Here is a 16,753-nt window from a genome sequence, read left to right on the forward strand (position 1 = left end):
CATCACTAGAGTCTTTTTATTTGGGAAAAGACAAGTGAAGTAGTGCTGAAGTTGATAAAGTCATGCATACATTACATTACATGGGCAGACATTGCTTTCAAGAGTGTGAAGACAAATGGAAGATGGATCTATCAGCCATAATTAATCTTGCTGATTAATTTTGGAATATACACGTCAGAGGCACTGTACCCTAGAGTACTATTTTCTGTGCAACAGGAAACAAAAATAGACTATTGCTTTTAGTTACTGATGAGAGCAGAAAGGTATCTTTCTGCTTAGGATGCTTGATAAAATAAAGCAAGGCTTAACATCACAGCTCATAACATTTTTATAGCACTGGGAAGTTAATGTAGGCATCATTGCAGAACTGGTGTTTCCATGGCAGTGCTTTACTTTTCCACCTCTCTGGCAGTTTTCAGCTCCAGTCCTCACATCTACCCCTTCCCCTTCTTCTGCTTTTGCCTAGACCTCCAAAGGAAAAGGTTTTCTTTTAAAAAAATAAAAATAGCAGCATGCAATGCAACCCACTTGGAAAAAGAAGAAAGGTCATGTTATAACATAAAAATCTTTTCATTCCATTTCCCTACTGTAATTTAAAGTACTAGTTTTAACCAAGAAAGCCTTCTATGACTTGGTGTTGAGTTTGTGACAAAGCCACATCTCTAGAACTGGCCCATTTTGATCCTGCTGGAAAAAGCAGCTGGATGTTCCCTGTTTGGGGAATCAGGGGATTCAAAGCCTGAAAATGTTTTTATGTAATCAGGCCAGCTCTCTGGAATGGTTTTGTGTGGAAAGATTAAGTGGCCTCAATTTTAGGTACCTTCCAGGTACAGCTGAAAATAAAGAATCCAGAAGGTACTTGGGAATTGACAGCGAATGCTGTGTCAAGTTGTATAGCTGTACTTTTATTATTTACTGCTTTACTACTTTTTGTGGGTCATTGAGAATCTTTTTATGGTCCTGATGGAATATGAATGCAATAAATAAATTCTCTCTCTCTCTCTCCCTTCCTACCTCCTTCTCAAAGGACAGGAAACTGTGTTTTCTGGTATTTCCTTCCCAATGCAGAGGCCAAAATCTGAAGATTTTATTCTCAATGAACCAATTGGGTTGGAAGCAGCAGCATAGAATGCGAGATGTGTTTTTGTGCTTATGGCAAGGTTCTACATGTCATAGCACTTATATATTGACTCAGTTCATTGTTCTAGCTACTATTAACATTTACACAGTGATTAGCAGTAGTAGTACAAGATTTCAAATGGGGAATCTTATCCTATCCTACGAGGGATGCCAGGAATTGAACATGGGATATTCTGCATGTCAAACATGTGATTTACCACTGAGCCATAAACTTCTCTTCTATGAAAAGAGAAGAAGGTGATTTAATCCCTTTACAAGTGTTAGGGTTTATTTTAGGACAGCCCTGGTTTTGGAGGACAACATGCTTATAACTTGCCAGGAAGTGGTGAAAAAGGAATCTATGTGGACAAAAAAGTTTTCATGTTTCTGAGCTAGATTCCTGGAGAATCACTGACTTCATCTTTGAATCTGTCTACTGCATTTATTTTTTTTAATTCCTGCTGGGGATGGCAATCCACAAAGAATCAAGGCAATATCACTTGTGCTTCATTAAACAAGTTAATTTCCTGCCTGATCCTCCTGAGAAATCAAACTGTCTCATTTTAAAAGCCCAGTGAAGCATGTGGTAAGGGCTCTGTTGGGATGAATTCTCCGAGCCTTCTAAATGATTTTCCTCTTATATGCTTCTGAAAGCCACAGTCCCTTAAGTCCTGGTGAGCAGTGATGCCTTTTGGTGAATAGAGCAGGGTTAGTTACTGATAATTGGGCATTTTTTTTCCTGACATACTGTAATGCTTTTACACAAGTGATGATTCTAATGTGTTCTTCTTCTCATTCTGCTTACAAATCACTATGCTAAATAGATTTCTAAGATTCATAATCAATTCCTTCTGAGCTAGAACAACTCCCTGTAATGGGGCCATATCTAAACTATCTGAAAAGGGATACTAAAAATTGCATTGTTTGTTCCTTTTGGAAATGTCTTTCTCTTAATTTTAAAACTGTCCTTGTATTTATAAAACAGTGAAATTCAAAATTTGAGAAATATGGTATTGTGCACAAGCATGTGTCCTCACACACACAAACAAAACTAAAATTTGCTGGTGAAATATGAATTAAATATGCACCAATTCTTTCAAACATGAGAGCTATTTCAGTGGAAAAGAAAAAAAATGGCACTAAAATGTATTTGCAATCAAATATATGTTGAAATAGGTATTTTCCAATGCTGAAAGATTACAACACAGATGTATCTCAAAACACATGATGCATAACATAACCAGAATCCCAAGAAAATACAGGCTTTGTAAGAGGGTGGCTCCCAGAAATGAGAAAGGGGAACTTACTTGTTGCAAATGGGAGTGTGCTGGCAAAGAAAGAATATGTCCTATATGAGCTTCTCAATCAGTATTATTAAAGTCCTTACTTAACTCTAAGTGGGTAGGATTTTATCAATAACTATATGCATAATAGGGTATTGATGGAAAGAAGGGTTAGTATGCAGGTAAAAAAAGAATTAATCCAGCAATGCTTAACTAGGTATTTATAAAATTCTGCTTCACTCTTTTGTTGCCACTTTTGGAAAGGGAAGAGGAGCAGACCAAGTCCAACAAAGATACTGTTTGATTTTAAAAAATGTGCAGTACTAAAATAAATGCTTATTTTGTTTATGCTAAAATGAATAAAAGCAAGCAGAAACTAGGGGAATTCTTGATGTGCTGTTTGTTAGATTATTTCTCATGACTCCAAAGCCCACCTTCCCAAAGCTGAGGTTTTATGCTTGTCTCATTTTTGTGATGGTTCCAACTGCTATGATAAAATCTGCAGCAGTAGCTATGCTGATTTGCTGCCACAAAATTAAGAGTCACATGGTAGTCATAAGAAACAATCTTAGAGCCTTCCATGTTTGTGGACATCAATTCCCAATTTTCAGTAATGGTTACACTGGCTAAAACTTTTGGGAGCTGATACATACAACTTGAAGATATGCAGGTTGTTAAAGGCTATTTAAAGGTATTAAACAACTATTGATGGGACCATGGACATTGGAATTTTTTATTTATTTAGCTTTTTTATTTATTTAGCAAGATCAAGGGTAGACAGCAGTGCTTTCCTGGTATTTTGGATCACTCAGATGATCATCCTAACTAGCATAACCAATGACAAGTTATTATTAGTCTAGTTATTTGAATATGCAAGGCTAAAAAAACCAGGGAAAGACCAGGCTTTTTTGTGGGGGGAGGTAGGATTTTTTTGTTTTAGGCAGTTAAATATTTTTATGCTGACCACTTGTTATGTGTAACATAATACATGGCACAAATTAAGGCTATGCACTACAAAGTATACAGGAAAACATTCCTCCGAATTGTTTATATTTACCCAAATCTTATTTTGTGCTGTTATAGTCATTTTGTTTTGGAAGAGGCAGGTCCTTTGTATTCAGGAATTCACTGAGTGGGGTGACTGCTTATTTTTTCTAGTGGGTGATGTTGACAGTCCAGCCCTGCCTTTGTTTGCACAGCACATTTAATCCTGGGTTTTTAATTTTTTTTAATCTTTCCACATGCGTTCAGAGAAGATGATAATTTTCCAAAATTAAACACTTAGCTTGATTGCTGTTTTGTTAATTGCCACATTCACAAGCCCCCCGTGTTCCTGCCTATTTAACATGGATAATGCTGCAAAGATGATCAACATCAAATTGGTACGCAGGTGGATGGGCAGCAATACTGAGGCTTCCCCATCCTTGCTTATTCAAATGGGTTGCTTTGCATTATTGCATGAAGGAAAGAATTATACTGAAGTAGAAATCCCTTCCAAAAATCACACAGATGAACAATAAGCACAGGGATCAGAATCAAGAAGCTTCTTATTGCATTAGAGTGTATGGAACAAATTGTGCAACAAGGAGTTGATGGAATATTTTAGGAAGCTCTGCCAATTTTGCTATAATAATGTTCCCATACAATGGTCAATTTGCTTAACAGGGAAATTTTCAGATTAAATTAATCAAACTTGACAGTCTCATCTTTAACATATTATTTCATGCAGTCATTAGCACAAAAATCTTGATTTCAATAAGGATTTTGGTAAGATACAAACACAGCATGGGTTGTCTTTGTGTTGTAGTTCCTGGTTTGTATACCAGGACACTGTTGAAATGACCTTCATTTATCTTGTACAGCATCACTTTTTAAAGTAATAAGTAGTATAAACTTTAGGGCTTAACAAAAGGTGTGGTCAGAGCTGTCAGATAGCCAAAGAAGCATGGCCTTGGTTAAATGATCTTTTAGTTTGCTGATAAACCAAGAAACCCAAAAGTCTGTTTGGCAACATAAGGATGGGAAGAGAGCCAGATCAAAACTGGAAAAAAAATAGAAGTCTCATTTATAATCTCTCTCCTCTCTTTGCTATATATCACTTTTTTCTCCAAGACATGATCTCAGTCTAGTGTTTTGAAGGGGATATCAACCATTCTGTTGTAAAAGTCAACCATGACAATCAAGCCATACAAAAATGACATATCTAATTTACAAAAAGAGAACAAAGCCTTCAGAGCTATCTTGGTTCCATGGTCAGAAACTTGCAGCAGGTATATACTAGATTTTGTAATATCTAAAGACAAGTCATTTGAGAGGCTACCAAATCTGACAGACATTTTGTTACATCAGAAAAATGACAAGATATACCACTATTAAGAAGAAATACACTTGTGGGATTCCTCAAATGTATTTATAGAATCTGTTATCATCATAACAGATATGTTGATAAAAATTAATCAAGCAAATTAATTCAAAACAATTGAAATGTAAATAGCATCAGAATGTCTTACAGGGAAACTATGGGAAAAACTATATCCCATAATATGCCAGGTTAGAAAATTTTGTTCTACTTTCTTCAGAAAATCATGGAAAGTTCATTTATAACCAAATCATGTATATGTATAACCTTTAGATAAGGAGATTATGACCTGCTATACATATTCCATTAAGACAGACTAACAAACTACATTATGGATTACTGCAGAGGTAAGAAAACTTTTTTGTGGTTAAAGGATGTGCTTAACAGTTGAAGAGTGCTGAAGGCCACAAACTTGAGTGAACTATCTCTCATGTCAAACATATGACTGGAGAGATGTGTTTGTTTGTTTTTTTAAAAAAGTGGTATGTCAGTTTTGAACTTTCACAACATTTATCTATATTTCAGCTCAAAGTGATGGGTCATTGTGATATCAGCTTTCAGCAACTGGGACCAAGAGAGGTGCCAAGGGTTGGAAGAAGGTATTTGTGCATGGCTTTAAAGCTACATGTTGCTTTCCTGTGATTTAGTGTGATGTTTTTGTCCTTGTCTTTAAGTGGCAGTATAAGGCATGTCTCCCTGACTCAGAGGGTTCAGATGAAAATGTGAGGTAAACAGTATGGTCTCACAACATGCCCAGGAGCTCAAGAACATTGATAATATTTCTTTCTTCATACAAACAAGATACCTTGTTTTAAAGATTCCCAGACATAAGCATCCAACTGTAATCTGACAACTGGAAGCTCAACTCCAGGATTAAACTACTCAGAATAATCAAATTAAGAGTGAAAGCTGAAATGTACCACTATGTTTCCTGTCTTTAAACCTCTACTATGTTAACAGTTTTTGCAAATTACTGCTCTTCCTCTTGGTTATATGAAGGGAATTGGCGAACAGATAAATTCTACAACAAGCAACAGGAGTTAGGTAGCTGCAGTAGGATATTCAGGAGACTTCAGGAATAGACAATTTAACATACGGACTCCTGAAATTTCCTGATTGTGTGTTAACCCATAAAACTACTCCTGATAACTAATGTTTTTTTTTTTAATCACAGGAGGTTTAATTATTCTATAGACACTCTTCTATAGCCTACTTTTTTGGAGAAAAAGTTTACAGTTTCAAATGATTGAAATTTGAAAGAAAATAGGTATGTCTGTTGCAAAGTGAAAAGGAAGATTTATCTGAGATATTTTATACATCGTGGCTTAGGACTCTGAATCTGAAAAAGCTGTTCCAGATGAACCAGTCGAATATCACCTTTTGTCAGGCACAAGCAACCAGATCCATACGTGAAAGGTTCAAGGTTGACTATTTTGTTTTACCTATTACAGGAATATCCCCAGACTGCCTTGCCTTGGGAACTAACAGATCATATTTCATGAAACTGATAAGGCTTAAGTCTCTTTTAGCAGTACCAAGGACTCAACACTAATTCCCTGCTTGATTCCTCCTCTTTGCCTAGCTGGGTATTTCTCAACATCTTTAGGAAACATCAAACCAAGAATCACGGAGGCTCCTCAAACAGAGGCAGCATTAGAATAACTGGAACTGATATAGATCTTGAAACAGACAAGTAGAGTCCAAGGGTTTTAAGCACTTTAAAGCAAAACAAAGCAAAGGCATTCAATGAAGCAAAGACATGCCTGCCTTAATTAAAACAACTGGCTGCAGCCTTATTTAAGAAGCAGATCTGACCCTAAAACTATGATCCTTGGAGTGATTGATAAATCTTGCTTGGTTCTCTGAACTCCTGACTGAATCCTGACTATTCTTCTGTTTATTCCTGTAAAAAGTAAAACTATTCAGGCAAGCCTTATCTTCACAGAGTCTGATTTATGTTCATTTGCTTGTCTTCTCAGCCTTTACCAAGCAATTCTGTGTGCATGTGTGTGTTTGAAACTTGAAACAGGAAGTATAGGAACATGTTGCTGATATACAATTGGCCTACAGCAGCTGAAAAAGGAATAATGACATCAACTGTATGCCTGCAAGCTTGTTCACGTAGGAAATTAGGATGTACATTTGAGAAAAGGCCCAGTTAGCAACATTTCATAAAACAATAGCCTAGCAGGCAAATGGATAAAATTGTCAGTGGTGCAGAAGACCTCAAATCCATTTAGAGAGTCCTTCAGGCCTATCACTTCAGTAAAAGCTGAAGAACTGAAGAGAGCCCTGCAGATACAATCAATTAAATGGGAATGTATTGGATGGAGAATTTTATGGAAGGCAAAGGGGACAGATGGAGAGATAACTGTTTCCAAGAAATGAAAAAGAAATATATGGGTAAATGAGTAGACAGATGGCTAAGTTAAAAGATATAGGTCAATTCTTACAAACCTGAGAAAAGCATTCAAGTTTGTTTCTGTTAAAAACGCTTAATTAGATTAATTAAAGAGAAGAGAACTGACATAAATACTTTTTAGCATGAACTTAGGACATGCAATTTTCTCCATCATTTGTCCTTATTTAAAGTCTGTTACCCTGTTTCTTTCCTTCAAGAATTTAATAAAGACTATGTAGATGGTGAATGCATGCCATAATATGTGAAGATGCGGCTGCCTGTAATATGCTTTTCTGTTATTTCTTGCATAAGCAGTAGGCCTTGCAGTTAGAAATATGCTGCATTTTCAGATTGGGCGGGGGGGGGGGGGAATGAGGACAACAAATCAAAATGTTAGGCATAATGTGTGAGTCAATGTCAAACCTGCACTATCTAGTCCACTTTGCATTCCTATTACTCTCCCTTTAAATGCCTGTAGTGCCCAGCACACCATTTCTACTTGCTTAAAATGTGCTGAATGCTAATGCCTCATTTCTAATTGCCAAATATGTGCTCCATCTTTGAGGCCTTTCAAACACAGGGTGCATCCTTAATATGCTGAAAACAATTGTACTTTATCTGGATAAGTGCAGAGAAAAGCCAGATACAATGCAAATGTATCAATTTTTAATAATCACAGCTTTGCAACAGGAATAATCAGGAAGAAAAAAAGCAAATGAACAAATGGGAAGTAGAGACACTGGCTGACAGGAAAAAAAAGAGCAAAGGGCATACCTAAAAACAATGGGTCTATATAAAAAGAGGAAGGGCAGACATTTGGAAATTCAGATGACCTGAGGCTGGAGAATAGAACAATAGAAGAGCAGATGACCAGGTGAAGAGAATGAAGAGAATGAAAAGGAAACAGAAAGTATGGACAAAAGGGCATCACTGCCAAGAATTACACTTCTGCTTAGATCTCAGTTGTATCTTTGGTGCCCAATTCACACTGATGTGTTGAAGCTGACAAAATTCCTATATCTGGGAAATAGAATGCTCAAATATTGAGACCAAGACTTTTTAAAAAAATATTGTGTCTGTTGGTGTGAATTCTTCAGGGATGGCATTAATAAAGGCTTCCTATTTTACATATATTGCAGAAAATAAGAATTTTCATCCTCTTGTTATAGCCAAACCAAAATATATTGTGGTCTATTGTCATCTCCCAGTGCTTCAACAGTTAATCCTTCTCTTCATTAAGTTTTTGGCCAGGGTCACTACCTGTTAGCTTTTCTATCCCCCCACCAAGAATACATGTACAAACATTGCAGATCCATCAGGATACCTGCCCCACATTCCAATTCTCTGCCAAGGAAGAGTCAGCGATTGAATCATCTATGATTATTTCTAGTTTAAAAAAATCAAGGGAGAAAAGAAATGACAAAGTCCAGAAGAAATTCTGGTTCTTTCTATAGGTGGCTGTGGTTTTGTTTTTGCTGCTAAGAATGTTAGTTGTACAGCTATTATTCATCTGTTATGTGGATCCAGATGTTATCTATCCAGATCACGTTTCTAGTGTGACTACCTCATCAACCCAATTTTGTTTTTGTTCTTTAGGAACAGCTGAAGTACTGAGTGCCACCATGTGAGCAATCCAAGAAACTGAGAGGAGCAGCATATGGGTTTTAATGGCCTGACATGACTGCTGTTCTACTCACATGCTTGTTCTAGAGTTTCAGTTATTTGCAATAGCTGTAGAATCGAACCAAAATGTAATGTGTTATACTGCCCCAGATTAACATACAGGTAGTCCTAGATTTATGACCATAACTGAGCCCAAAATCTATGTTGTTCAAAGAGAAACATGTTAAGTGAGTTTTGCCCCATTTTATGATCTTTCTAGCCACAGCGTTTAAGTTAATCATTGCAGCTGTTAAGTTAGCACCATGGTTGTTAAGTGAATCTGGCTTCCCCATTGACTTTGTTTATCAGAAAGGTCGCAAAAACTGCTCACATGATCCTGGGACACTACAACTGTCAAGAATATGAACCAGTTGCTAAGCATCCAAATTTTGATCACATGACCATGAGGATGGTACAACAGTCGTTGAAAAATGGTCATAACTCACTTTTTACCATGCTGTTTGAATGGTAACTTTGAATGGTAACTAAATGAATTGCTGTAAACTGAGAACTACCTGTATGACAGTATTATTGGTTATTAAAACAGTAAAAATTCAGTTACCTGCCTGCTGCACATTGCAGCATTGCTGTTGCTTCTCATTCATTCACTATCCCAGATAAGCCTACTGGAAGAAGGCAACGTTTTGGGGAGCTGTTAAGTATTATTCTGCTACTAAGACTATGAGAACTATATGACGGGTGCCATAAATTCGCCAGTTATAGCAGAACCTAGCAAGAGATCTACTCCCATTACCCAGTGCTTAAAAGAGAAGGAGAAGAAATAACATTTACCAAGATTTATAGAACTTGATTCTAGAACCTGATTGTTATTCATTCTATTCAAAACAGTAGATACAGTTGCAAATATTTTTGCAATTTTCTTTCCCTATGTTCATGAACAAAATCATACGGGTAGTTTCTGAACGGCATCTTACCTGCTTGGTTGGTAGTGATGTTCACTGAGGCATGCTGTGGTGGGAATGGGCTTTTATTAGAAACCCCATTGACAGCTTGGATATCAAAGGTGTATGGCGTATGAGCCCACAGGTTGCTGATGAAGACACGAGTTCCTGTAAGACCCAGTTGTCTTGGTACAAACTCCACATTGTCATCACAGCGGGAGCAGCTACGGCGATCTGACCGACACTTTTTGCAGACTATGTTATAGGTCACATCATCACGACCTCCTGTATCCCGAGGTGGGTGCCATTCTAATATAATTGAAGTCTCATTGACAATAGAGATTACGTTGCGAGGTCCTGAGGGAACACCTGTTAAATAACAATTTGCAAATCAAGGCTATGCAAGTAAATATATGGCTGCAATGTATAGCTTTAGTGGTATTTTAAAACATTTTATTTTAAAACATTGGAATATTTGATTTATTTCAGTTTTGCACAAAATATTTACTATTTAAATCAATTGCAATAATTCACCTGGGAGGTGACCGCTATTTGTGCTTGTCTAATGTGGGGCTTCTATTGAGGACAGAGACTTTCCCATGTTCCAAATGATCTTCATTGTCTTCCTCTATGGTAAGATAAACATTTCACATCCCCAAATATTCATCTCTTGAAAAGCTTGATTCAGTTTGTTCTGGTTTTCCCACACCTACCTGACCCAGTACTATCAGCAGTCATGTAAGAAGAATTTTAATAGAGTGTTTATTTTAAAATAATATTTAGTTTTTACTTAGTTTCTTTTTACTCATAAACAGGTTTGGGAGAATTATTATTTTAAAAGAGAATATAAGCAATTATAGTAAATATATTTCATACACAGATTTTCATCGATCACTTTAACTAAGAACATTGACCAGTGATGTTCCTAGAAGAGTTTTTTACTGGGCTCATTTATTTCAGTCACCTTGAAGTATCTGATATCAGCAAATAACTCATGGATTGTGCAGCATAATCATCTTCATACCCAGATGAGCAAGAACGTTGTCTTTTTCCTTGCTTGTTTGTGTCACTGCCTTATGGTCATAAATGTCCATCATGAGTACATTCTCTTACGATGCAGCATGGTACTATGGTATCATTCACTTAAGACTTTTATCTTTGTGTGATATGAGTCAAACTATATTACTTTTTGTTCCTTCCAAATAATTGTATCTAGCTAGAATACTAAAAAAACAAAAATCTATTTTTCAAAGACACACACAGAGATCCACTTAATTTGAATATGAAAGTCAACTCTTAAGTTCTGAGAGGGGAGGGGAGGGCAAGGAGAAATGTGGAGTCCAAAGCTTATCTTCCTTAAAACACTCTCCTGTAGGAATGCCCTAAACCGTAGGATGGCTAAAAAAGATCTGCCAGTGGTACTTGGTAAATACAGTATATATTTGTATATAAAGATTACATTTTTATATTATTTGCAGCTGTCTCTAGTGCTGAACAGTAAAATTATCTGGATTCTATTAGTTTTCATTCAGTGTAATGAAGGACTCTGGTTGTATTCCTATCTTACCAGGCAGCATTTGCCAAACTGAATTGGCATAGTGTCATTTCCACTAATAAAGGAGAATATTTGTAGCTCAGGGTTGAAATGAGGCGACCTTTGTGCTCTCTGAGCTTGATTGAACAACCAAGCTCAGAGACCACCAAGGACCTCTCAGTGTTATTTCTCTTAGCAGAGAATATTCCATATGATGATTAAGGCTAGTATCTAATTTATTCTTTACTAAAAATGTTATGGAAATCTTAACATTTGCCCCCAAACCTAATCCCATTGCTTTTATTAGCTAATAGAAGCAAGAGGAACTTAGAAAAGCCAAGTAGAATAACATTTCACTAATTTAAATGAAATTTAGATCTCCAGGACCAGATGGTTTATTTTAGGATACTAAGAAAGGTGACTGCAGAGTGCATTTAACCATGAAGTTTTGATATTTATCCATAATTGGGCATTAGTTTTGGTAATAGGGAATGCCCATTCCATTGAGCTTTTGAGACTGCCAGTAAAAAGGACACCTGTGATCAGTTGACTAGAAATTCTGCTACTCAGGTTCCCATAAATAACTCACATTGCGCTATGAAGATTCTTACCCTTTCCGATTCTCTTCAAAATCTTTCTGGCAAGCTTCTATGATTTCTCTATAATACAGGACGCACCCTTGGAAGTGCTGCATGAGCTGGCCCTACCAAGGGTGTGGTCTGCCTCAAATTTTGCATCTGTTGCACTAGTTGGAGCAATGCTGCTGACAAATTGTGTACTTTGTTCTCTACTTCATCCTGATATCACAGAACAGCAGCCATTATTGTTATTTCATCAGCTGTTGCTCCTGCTTGTGGATCAGATGCCATGCTAGGTTTTTTGTTGTACTCCTTTTGAAATCTTTGAAGATAGAATAGAATAGAATAGAACAGAACAGAACAGAACAGAACAGAACAGAACAGAACAGAATAGAATAGAATAGAATTCTTTATTGGCCAAGTGTGATTGGACACACAAGGAATTTGTCTTGGTTCAAATACTCACAGTATACATAAAAGATACATTTGTCAATAGTCAAGAATCATAACGTACAGCACTTAATGATAGTCATAGGGTATAATCAACAATCAAATCATACTAGGAAACAGTCAATATAAATCATAAGGATACAAGCAACAAAGTTACAGTCCTATAATCACAAGTGGGAGGGGGTGGGTGATAAGGAGTGATGAGAAGATTAACAGTAATAGTAGTATACACTTTGTAAATAGTTGAACAGTGTTCAGGGAATTATTTAGCAGAGTGATGGCTTTCAGGAAAAAACTGTTCTTGTATCTAGTTGTTCTGGTATGCAGTGCTCTATAGCGTTGTTTTGAGGGAAGGAGTTGAAACAATTTATGTCCGGGATGTGAGGAGTCTGTAAACATTTTCACAACCCTCTTTTTGACTCGTGCAAATATACAGGTCCTCGATTGAAGACAGGTGGGTAGTAATTGTTTTTTCTGCAGTCCTAATTATCCTCTGAAGTCTGTGTCTGTCCTGTTGGGTTGCAGAACCAAACCAGTTAAAGAGATGCAGATGGATAGACTCAATAATTCCTCTGTAGAACTGGATCAGCAGCTCCTTGAGCAGTTTGAGCTTTCTGAGTTGGCACAGAAAGAACATTCCTTGTTGTGCTTTTTTGATGACGTTTTTGATGTTAGGTGTCCATTTTAGGTCATGTGATATAGTAGAACCTAGAAATTTGAAGGTCTCTACTGTTGATACTGTGTTGTCTAGTATTGTAAGAGGTAGTAGTATGGGAGGCTTTCTTCTAAAGTCTACCATTATTTCTACGGCTTTGAGTGTGTTCAGTTCCAGATTGTTCCAGTTACACCACGAGCCAAGTTGTATAACCTCCTGTCTGTATGCAGATTCATCGTTGTCTCAAGTGAGTCCAATCACTGTTGTGTCATCAGCAAACTTCAGTATTTTAACAGATGGATCGTTTGAGATGCAGTCATTGGTATTTAGGGAGAAGAGAAGTGGAGATAGCACACAGCCTTGGGGGGCCCCTGTGCTGATTGTACAAGATTATGTCAGATGAAAGAAGCCAGGTCTATACATGCAGGTTCAATTTAAGTGTTTTATTGCTGAAAGCCTATGCACAGAAATCTTAACTAATTATCACCACCTGGTAAGAGCACCTGGTAAGAGCTAAGTTTCAGTGACAATTAAGGGGGACTTGTTTGTGGTTGGTTGCGACTCTCAATGCATCTATTTACCCCTCTCCTTGGCTCTGTCCTTCCCCTATTCGTAGACTGGACTGCTACATCTGCACTAGGTGATCATCATTATTTAGGGCTTCTTTTATATGCAACAAAAGCAATTTATTTATTTGGAGCTTGTCCTTGGTTTTTCCTCTGTTAACTCCTGAATGCTGGTTGAGTTTTATAAGAAGAGATTTATTGCCATGCTCTAAGCAAAGCTCTGACAAATACAAAGCAACAATCCTGATTTTAAAAAATGAGTCATATTTGGTTGGTTGTTCTTCATTGGTAGTACAGTGTCTCTCATCTTTCAGAGTCATATGCCGAAGACATGCACTTTAACATTTGAAGCAAAAATCAGGAAAAGAAAATGAAGGTTTTGACACATGCAATTCACAATAGAGCCTTGTCTGGCAGGCAAGCACAATCTTCATTCCCTGTACATTTTTCAGAAAATCCAGAAAATAGGAATAGCACTTATATTTATATACCGCTTCATGGTGCTTTACAAACCACTCTCTAAGTGGTTTACAGCATCAGCATATTGCCCCCAACAATCTGAGTTCTCATTTTACTGACCTCGGAAGGGTGGAAGGCTGAGTCAATCCTGAAATGGTAAGGATCAAACTGTTGGCAGTTGCCAGAGTTAGCCTGCAATACTGCATTCTAACCATTTATGTGCCATTTCTGGTGTCTCCAAACATTTTTCCATCTCTGTACTGACATTACATAAACACAGAAAATCTGATTTGCTTATATTTCTGTGTGAGCTAATCCTCAACCAATCTATCTTATAACCATCATGCTCATGATCAGACTCCAACAACCTGGTGTTCCCCTTTTTTATTTACAATTCTCTTTATTGTTTGGATAAATGTTCAGCAATTTAGTGAATTGTTTTGCTAAAAGATATTTTAACTGCTGAATGTCATTAAATTTTGATTATTAAAGTATATTTAATTGATATGTTTGTATACTTTAACTATAATTCTCTTTTTATCTGTAATAGTCAATACTTGAAGCAAGTTCTAGGTGGAGGTCAGGAGAAGAAAAGCTGGATATATATCTTATTTATTCATTCAATTTGTATGCCACCCATCTCGCCTGGAGTTAAAGTTTGCCAGATTTTAAGTAATTAAAGTAATTTTAATTGTGATGAGAATTCAAACTGCTAGGTTATGCTGTTAGATCTCCAATGGATCCATGTTTGCAGAAATTAGATAACCAGAAGAAATCTTTTAGGTTTAAATGTTCCATGAAATACAATTCAAATTTCATAAAAATCCACATATCTTAAAAGGCATAAGCTAGCCATACATAGCAGATACAGTAAGCTCTTACTGACACTTTAATGTGTAAGATTGAAAGAATGGATATTTAGTGAAGTCTTAGAAAGGTCTCCTTTTATGTCTATTTCCTATGTAGTTACTATGAGCAACAGGGACACCAGAGTTCAGACTATTTACCTCATATCCATAGGAAGTACCAATCCATAGGAAGTACCAATCTATGAATAATGAAGCACTTTACAAGATAAGAATTTCATTCAACACTGATTTTCTACAGAGGCAACAGGATAAAAAGTCAATTAACTGAAGTTTAATAGCTGCAGAATTCTAGTGTGCACCGTACTGAAAAGAATAACTAAAGACACATGTACATTTCCATTTAAGCATATCCCCCATTTCCTCTATTCAAATAAACAAAATTGTTAAAACATCATCATCATCTAGTCCCAGTTAAAAAAAGAACATTGAACATTACCAGAAATAGTAAGCTATTACTTCAACCTTGGTCCAATAAGCCAATTTCATATGATTTCTTCTTTCGCCCAAATGTTGTAATGTCTTCACAGAAAGTTCTAACATCTGCTTTCTCATATTCTCTTTGTCTCCAAATTGGCTTTGTCAAGGCCCTTTTCTAATTCCAGCATGTCAAGCAAAAGTTCAGCACAGCCATTTAAGAGTTGAATGGTCTAGAAATGTCACAAATCAATGAATACATTTTGTGCATTCTTTTTCTTGCACTGGTGCAAGTATGTTGTGTGAATGAGTACTAATTTGAATGATATTGTGGTTCTTTCTCATTTATTTGGAGATTAGTCTTCTCACCACCAGGGATAGTTTTGTTGGACACTATATCATTGACATTGGTGTGGAGAGGCTACTGGCCATTTTGCTGGGATCAAGGAAAATAATTAACAGGCAAGTGTTTCAACATCTTACTCAAAAGAAAATGAATCAAAAGCAATTCTGTTGAATCTGTCATAGCCCACCTCTGCTCTGTTCAAGCCCTGGAGGGTTTTCCAGCTGCTGTCTCTATTCCAAATTCCCTACTACCCTCCTCTTTCCCCTTTTCTTCATAATTACATTCAGAGTGGCACTTTGAGAGAGCTTCTCTGATCTGTTGCCATGGTTACACAGATGAAAGCATTTTGTTAAAATTGCTAGAAAAATGCTGTCCTTTTAACGAAAATTCCATTCCATTTAATTTTTTTCCCTATCAGCACAGATAAAGTATTTGTCATGAGCCATCTACCAGTAAAGGCTTTACTATGTACATAGAAGACTAAAACGGTGCTGCACTTAAAAACGTAACCATGTTGAATTCATAGATACACACTCACAGTGAAAGCCTACAGAATTGTAAAACATATTCATTCTTTCCAGTGAAAAATAATAATCCTTTCTCTAGACTTCTTGACCCTTTCTCTCACCAATGAGAGGAAAAAACTCCATAAAGTTAATTTTTTTTACTGTACAAATGCTAAAGCTCACTAACTCAATTTTCTCTGATCTGATGAGTTAGGATTAGTATTTGCAGAATCTCCAGTTAGTCCAATGAAATGTGTATTCTGGAAGTTGTAATTTAAACCCATTTGGAAATTGCTGGTGACTGACTGGAAACATTGGCCACTTCAGGCTTAATCCATCTTCGAGCACCAGGTTAGAAGAATATGAACAAAGTAGTCAATTAAACCTTTTTCAGGATTCTATTAATGTACCCTTACAATGAAGTAGAATTAGCTTATCTAGTCATGTTTCCTGTTCAGTTTACCTGGAAGCACTGACAATCAGTCACTTGATAGAACTTTTATCAATTTATTTGAGCAGTTAGTGGCAGACTTTTGAAAAACAGACATTATAGTCCTATTGCCTTCCTCAATGCAAATCAAAATAGAAAATCCATGTGGCAAAAATATTGTATTTCCAACATTGTTCAGTAAATAGATTATCTATGAGAT

General features: G+C 36.6%; 1 protein-coding gene across 7 annotated transcripts in view; it reads right to left on the reverse strand.

Annotated features, from left to right (window-relative positions):
* Positions 1 to 16,753, reverse strand: part of EPHB1 (EPH receptor B1) — a 385,756-nt gene that overhangs the window by 75,554 nt on the left and 293,449 nt on the right. For all 7 annotated transcript variants that reach the window (XR_015749454.1, XR_015749456.1, XR_015749455.1 and 4 more), the window contains exon 5: positions 9,760 to 10,095. Coding sequence is in view for 4 of the 7 variants with exons in the window: in XM_087964909.1 (XP_087821035.1) it covers positions 9,760 to 10,095 (336 nt within the window). In the remaining 3 variants the exon portion in view is untranslated. The remainder of the gene's footprint in view (positions 1 to 9,759; positions 10,096 to 16,753) is intronic.

The sequence above is a fragment of the Notechis scutatus genome, chromosome 4 (genome assembly GCF_049901735.1).
Source record: "Notechis scutatus isolate UNSWTSFEM ecotype Mainland chromosome 4, rNotScu1.2, whole genome shotgun sequence".
In the NCBI taxonomy this organism is placed as follows: Eukaryota; Metazoa; Chordata; class Lepidosauria; order Squamata; family Elapidae; genus Notechis; species Notechis scutatus.